Raw genomic sequence first — 7,446 nt, 5'->3', positions numbered from 1 at the left:
TATTATGGTAACATGGACCAATACGTTCAATGTTTGTTGAATTGCCAGAGGGATGGAGGTCGTGATGTTGATGAGGACAGCACTGAGAACCCTCGTCGTCGTGACCCTGAAAGGCAAAGGCAGGAGGAGTTCCAGCAATGCCTGCAGCATTGCCAAGAAGAAGGTGATCAAAGAGAGCAGCTAGAGTGTCTGCAACGCTGCGTAGAGCAACAACAACAAGAAGAACGAGAAGGCCGACGTGGTAGAGATGACGATAACGATCCGCGAGAACGACAATATAGGCAGTGCCAGCAACTCTGCAAGATGCAAGAACCGCGACAACGGCAACAATGTCAGAGAATGTGCGAGCGACAATATGAAGAGCAACAACAACGAGAAGAAAGAAAACGCCGCCACCGTAGAAACACCGTGGATTATTCTCGAGACCCACAAGAGCAATATCAACAATGCCAACAGCGTTGCCAGAGGCAGGAACAAGGTCAGCGTGAACAACATCAATGCCAAAGGAGGTGCGTGCAACAAAGAGAACAAGAGGAACGAAAGCACCAACGTGGTGGCAGAAACCACCACAATCCTCGACAACAGTTCCAAGAGTGCCAACGTCGATGCCAAATACGAGAGCAAGGCCCACAAAGGGAAAGACAATGCCAAGAGCAATGTGAAGAACAATTCAGGAGGCAACAAGGCAGAGGAATGGGACAAGAGCAAAACCCACAAAGAGAAAGCAGAGGCAGCGAGGAGATTGAATCTCAAAGGAATAATCCTTACTGCTTTCACTCTCAAAGATTGCAGTCACATTTCAAATCCGAACATGGTCATATTAGATCTCTTGAGAGGTTCACAGAAAGGTCTGACCTTCTTCGTGGTATTGAGAATTATCGCTTGCTCTTTTTGGAAGCAAATCCTCAGACCTTTGTTCTCCCACACCACATCGATGCAGAATCTGTACTTGTTGTCGTAAATGGTAATTAATATCTCTCTATCATGGTTTTATGAAAGAAAGCTTTAAGATCTCTATTTTTTTTTTTTTTGAACAAGTTGAACATGGTTAATTTTTATTTATTTATTTCTTATAGGAAAGGCAATTATCAAGGTTTTGCAGAAAGACAGAATAGAATCCTTCAACCTTGAGAGTACAGATGCGCTTAGGTTACCTGCAGGGACTACTGTTTATATAATTAACTGAGACAACAACGAAAGGCTAGAAATTGTGAAGCTCATCCAGCCAGTCAACAATCCTGGCCAATTTAGGGTAACTATACTAATTAGCATAGCCTCCTTATCCTCTGTATTTTTCTCTTTTATTATATTTTGCTATGCATACGTATAATTTTTGAGTTTATTTTTTAATAGGAATACTATGTTGCTGGTGCTCAAAATTCTGAATCATATTTAAGGGCATTCAGCAATGAAATTCTTGAGGCATCTCTAAATGTACGTATGCAAGCTTTTTTAGTCCTTTTTAATTTCTTATTCATTTTTTTAAGTGAAAATTTTAGTTCATCTGCTATCAAATAGGTCATCTAAATACTAACTAAATAGGGTTATCACTGTATTAACAGATCAGCAGAGATCAGTTGCAAAACTTCTTTAGACAACAGATGGACAATGATGGCCAGATAGTCAAAGCCTCAAAAGAGAAGATCATGGCATTAAGTCAACATGCCATGTCTAGCAGCAGGAGAGGTCGCTCCTCTGGGGGTCCGATTAGTTTGCAAAGACAAAGGCCTTTATACTCAAACCAGTTTGGACGGTTTTTTGAGGCTTCCCCTGAGGAGCATAGGCAACTGCAAGACATGGATGTCTTGGTCGATTATGCTGAAATCAAACGAGTACTGCACATCTCTATTGCAATTAAACTATATGGGCATTAATTTTCTTAAAAATTAGTGCTTTCCTATAGTTGATGTTGTTCTATGCAGGGAGCTATGATCGTGCCCCACTTCAACTCAAGGGCCACAGTTATAGTGTATGTGGCAGATGGAACTGGGAGCTTTGAAATGGCTTGCCCACATCTTTCAACGCAAGGCCAAGAATACCAGGACAGGAGAGCAAGAGGAAGAAGAGAGTGGTGGACAATACCACCGCGTCACTGCTCGATTATCGCGTGGAGATACTTTAATTGTCCCGGCAGGTCATCCAGTTGCTGTCATTGCCTCTCAAAATGAGGACTTGCGCTTAATTGCGTTTGGTGTCAATGCCGAGAACAACCAAAGGAAGCTTTTGAAAGCAACATTTGCTAATGCAAGATATGTTGAATATGCATATATAATGTTGCATTGATCGATGATATATTCTTTTTTAATAATGTAGGGCAAGACAACATAATCAATGGAGAGAGAGGCGAAGGAGCTTGCCTTCAATATGCCTGAAGAAGAGATAGACCAATTGTTCAAGAAAATCCCGACTGAGTCTTACTTTATGCCTATGGATAGGTGTTAGGACATATGTGATTTACTTGTTAAGAACATATGTCATTCTTTTATGTAATTGGCTAATCTTTTGACAAAACGCACTTTACTTATAATTGAGTAGTTCTAGGTGTTTTTAATATTTCAAGAAACAAGGTTTTAAGATTAAGTGTTGAAATCATTAAGTCTGTCCAAAAAAATAAGCTGAAAGTGCAAAATTACTAAAACTCGACAGCTAGCATGTGTCGAGGTTTAGAAAGCTGCTCAAGCCCGTGTGCTCGATAGTTGCTTGACAGCTGCTCGACACCTTTTATCTGTCGAGGTTTAAGAAAAACAGATTTTTCTGTTCTATTTTCTTGGGATCTGTGTTTATGTGTTTGGACATTCTTTTCTCCTAACTCTAGATATATAAAATGATTGTTTTAAGGGCCATTAAAGAGTACACAAGTTGCACAAGTATTGAAGAAAGTCTGTTCAAGCAATTTGTGATCGGAGACAAAGTTTTGCCCTAATTTATCTTTTCTGAAGAAGTTGTTGTGTATGTGCATCTTTGGGTTTTGTGACCAAGTATCTTCTTGATCTTCATCGTGGATGAAGTGAAGAACTTTGCAGCCAACAACTCTTTCTAGTTGGTGATTGAAGTCGCGTACTGGGTTCTGCGCATTGATTAGTCACGTATTTGAGAGCCGTCCATCAAAAGGGGAAATTGTCACTACAGAACAAGTCCAATTGGGTATTGGGGTAAGGGTTCAACTGTAAGTTGGTATAAGGTACTGAGATTCCTTTACTTGTAACGGCTTGTTGTGATAATAGTGGAATTTCGGGAGTGGTGACTTGAAAATCAACCGATGGAGTTTTTGCCGTCAGGTTTTCCCCATTCATAAACAAATCACCGTGTTATTTATTTTCTGCTGCATAATTAGTTTATTGGCGATTCGTTTGTGTTACCACACGTTTGCATGTTAATTTGATTAATTAATAATTTGACTAATTAATTAATTAATTTAATCACAATGAGTCAATACATTTTTGGCCTATCAATAGGCAAAGTGATGAACGAAGACAAGGGAGAGACCATCTATTGACATCAATTTTGGACTTTGCAGCTATCTTCTAAGTAGTAACGGAAATCAAGTCTGTAGAGGAGGGTGTATATTATGTAATATATATCAAATTAATAATGTAAAGATGAGTAAGGGACTTAGGGTAAGCCTTCTACTGTACGGCATTAGCTTTTGTATGAAAATGAAGCTTTCTAGTATTAATGAATAAAAGAGAAGTTGTGTTCTCAACTTTTTCTCTTTCCTTCTTCTTCTTCTTTTTCTTCTTTTTTTCCCCCACTCAGCTTGTTTTCTCCTTCTACAATTTTTTGAATTTTGTATGTACGTAGATGCCTTCACTATATGTGTAATCATTCCAACAAATTATGAAAGCGCTATTTGTGGTCTGTACTTTATACCTATAGAAATAACAATAAGAAAGATAAATTTCTATAAGACAATCTTAATTTCTTAGTCAAGGTAATTGAAGTGTACGTGAAATAGAGAAAAAATTGTATTTGAAATACTATTTCTGGATTTAACAAAGTCCAGATTTCTTTACCTATGTGCTTATGAGAGTTGCATTTCTCTCATAAACCAATTTATCTATCTCCGTCTAATTATATAAATATATTGATCTCCGTATAATCATGATCATATGTCCTCACAAAATATAATTTTATCTTACTTTGTAAATATTAAATTTCAAAGATATTAATTTTCAAGGAAATAATTTTCTCAAAAATAATTTGAAACAAAATTAAAACTGTGGGGACAATTTTTGCTTCAAAGCCAAGGGCTAGATTATGTTGTAACCTAGGCAATTTTGTTGTCCTACATGGGAAAGAAATGCTTCCTCTTCGCACCTTATAAGGGATGAACAAGTGGATGAAGAGTACCACTAGGGATCCTTTTAATGTGGGGACAATTTTTTCTTCAAGGCCAAAGGCTAGATCATGTTGTAACCTAGACAATTTTGTTATCCCACATGAGAAAGAAATGTTTCCTCTTCACACCTTATAAGGGATGAGCAAGTGGATGAAGAGTACCACTAGTTTGGTTATCCCTTATAAGGTGTGAAGAGGAAGCATTTCTTTCCCATGTGGAACAACAAAATTGCCTAGGTTACAACATGGTTTAACCCTTGGCCTTGAAACAAAAATTGTCCCCACAAAAACATATTAAAAATAAGAAAGATATCCTTACTCTTCAATGCTATAAATTACTTTAGAAGAGGTGTTCTATTAAAAAATTTATTAAAAAAAAAAAAAAAAACTTATATAGTTAATGGAAATCTAATTTTTAGAAGGCATGAAACATGAGTCCAATATGCGGTATGCCAACTCAATCCGACCCCATGTGGATAGGGTTAAGTTAGTTTCTACAAATATTATAGATTGGATTTGGATGAAAAACTCTTCAACCCAACTCATATACACCCCTAAATATTGTATGTAGCTTCACCCAAGGTTCAGGACCTTATCTTAAACTTTGGGTCCATATGAAATGATAGTCTTGTTCTTTTTTTACTTCAACCCCATTCTGCGCTAGTCACTTCATTTTACTACCAAGTGGATTTTATTAGGATTTTTTATATATAGTAAATTGTAGAATCAACACTTCATTTTTGTGTAATTGCTACCATTCCGATAGATTTACTTAATGAATTTCATGTAACTAATTAAAATACCACTTAGAATGACCAATTATGTTGTGGTTTACTAGCTAGGTGCACATTTAAATGAAGTTGATTCTCAAATTGGGGGGAAAAAAGGTTTGAATTCAGTTTCTTGCTAATTACTTATTGTTTATTCGCCAAAATTTAGTTAAAGTATAGTTTTATTTAGAAAAAAAGTTAGCTAAGCTACACATAAACGAACAGGGATATATAAGAACTAAAAAAGTTGATGGCAAGCAGATTCCTGTCCTCTTTTCTCATGTAATTACCATTAGTACTATGACATGTACCTTCAAATTAACGATCCCTTGTCAAATGAATTGCTAAAAATGAAAGTCAGATGCTCATTTATACTGAATTGCTTTTACGAGACAATGAATCCATGGCCAGTACACTAACGTGCCAAAAAAAAGGGGAAAAAAAGAAAGAAAGAAAGAAGAAGAAGCAATTTAAACAATGATCTGTCACCAAATTATTTGATTTAAATATTAGTTGGCAATATTGTCATTTGCAAAAAGGAGAAGAGAGATTTTAACTCTACATGTCTCTGTTGAAAACAGAAAAAAAGTGTAACAAATTAAGCTACAATGCTCTTAATAATTTAGTGGCATTGTCTGTTCACTATTCTTCTTTGTGAGAAGAATTAGTGTTCATATTTTTCCTCTTCTATTGTTATAGCAACCGAATTATATTAGAAAATGAAAAAAAAAATGTGCAAAGCTAAAGTCATTGAATATACTAAAATCAATTTCTTGGCATGAAAATGTTGTCTTTCGTGAGTGTTCATGAGAAAAAAAAAAAAAAAATTGTCTCACTCGTTGTGTTCCATTTTATACCCTATCAATTACAATATGTCATGTATAGATTTTTTTTTTTTTTTTTTTTTTTTCATTTTAAACTTTGGTTATATTATAAGAAAAATTAAAGGAATATATATGCCGCAAGTTTCGATTAATAAAGTATAAATTAGTGGAACACAAAATATGGGAGAAAATATTACAAATGCATTCAAACGCTACACTCCTCCATGCATGCACAATTTATTTTTTTAAGAAAACAAGTTTTGAGATAGAAGAAGGAAGATGAATCTTGGAATTGTTACAATTGTTATATTATCATTAATTCTTTTTGTTACTTGTTATACAGGCGAGGAGAAATTACATTCATCTCTCACATTCATTCTCAACTCTCAATAAGTTCCATCACTTGTGCCTTTCCTGAGGTTTCCATATCTTAGTCGTTGTTCTTGGGATCCCATATCTTGTATCCGTTAAGTGTGCCTTTAGCTTCGTCAACGTCGAGATTTTTCAGTCCATCTATTGTGCCTTTTGATATGTCAATCTTGCCACCTAGTTTGGCTGCAAAGGAATATATATACACGCTAAGATTAAGAGCTGTGTAGGAAATACTTTAACACTTACAACAAATATATGGACATCTCTAAATTGTCACTTATATTTAGAATTGAGTAAAATTCTTCGTCAGTTGCTAATTGGAAAAAGTATCTCATGAGGCCGGTTTATGGAGTGTTTCACTCATATTTGATGAACTCTGCACACCTATAGCGCTTATGCGTTGCAAAAGGAGCACTTCATAACTCTGTGTTGGAAAAATATATTTTCCATCAATTGGGTCACAAAAATGAAAAGGATCAAAGTTTTAAATTAACGTAACACTAATAGTAATTTAGATAAGGAAAAATGAAACAGGTGATATTGAAAAATGTTTTAAGATTATGTTTGCAAAATCCAATCCCTCAAAAAAATTGAAAAATTGAATGAAAACCTTTATGGTTCAGTTCAGCAAACAGATCTTTAAAAAAGTAGTATCACCTTAAGAAAAATTTTAATGTCTTAAAAAAAGAAGTTTTAGACTTTTAGTGCTTTACAATTATTGTTTTTTATATATCAAAATACTAAATAGAACTAAGTAGTAATTAAAAAAAGAAGAAGACGAAGAAGAATCAAATTAAATATATTAATTAACCAAGTAAAACCAAGTGAAAAATCTTATACGTACCAACTTTTTCCAAAGCTTCACATCCCTCGTCGCAGTACTTTTCACAGAGTGAATGGCTCTTCTTTTCTGGCAAGCAACCTTTGTGGCACAGCCCAAAGCAAGTCTTGTAAATATCCTCTGTAGCCTTAGTTGCTGGAACCGCAGCTACAAGGACAAAGCAAATGAACAATGCTACAACTTTGTTTGCCATTTTTATCTCCTCAAATCAAGTACAAATACACTCCCTTCTGGTTTTAAGGGAGACATAGATTTACAATATTTATAGGGTTTGGAGTATTTTGATGATAACGGTGGACCT

At 35.3% G+C, this 7,446-nt stretch overlaps 1 protein-coding gene across 1 annotated transcript; it reads left to right on the top strand.

Moving 5' to 3' along the window:
* Positions 1-12: 12 nt before the first annotated feature.
* LOC111998028 (vicilin Jug r 2.0101) lies at positions 13-3,528 on the top strand. Its single transcript, XM_065767371.1, is given in 8 exon segments — positions 13-964; positions 1,077-1,252; positions 1,354-1,434; positions 1,563-1,832; positions 1,923-2,050; positions 2,052-2,229; positions 2,314-2,435; positions 3,456-3,528. Coding segments are annotated over 8 exon segments (1,980 nt in total).
* The last annotated feature ends 3,918 nt before the right edge of the window (positions 3,529-7,446 follow it).

The sequence above is a fragment of the Quercus suber genome, unplaced genomic scaffold (genome assembly GCF_002906115.3).
Source record: "Quercus suber isolate HL8 unplaced genomic scaffold, Cork oak 2.0 scaffold_798, whole genome shotgun sequence".
Lineage (NCBI taxonomy): Eukaryota > Viridiplantae > Streptophyta > Magnoliopsida > Fagales > Fagaceae > Quercus > Quercus suber.
Note: the sequence above shows the minus strand (reverse complement) of the source record. Positions and strands in the feature narration are given on the sequence as shown.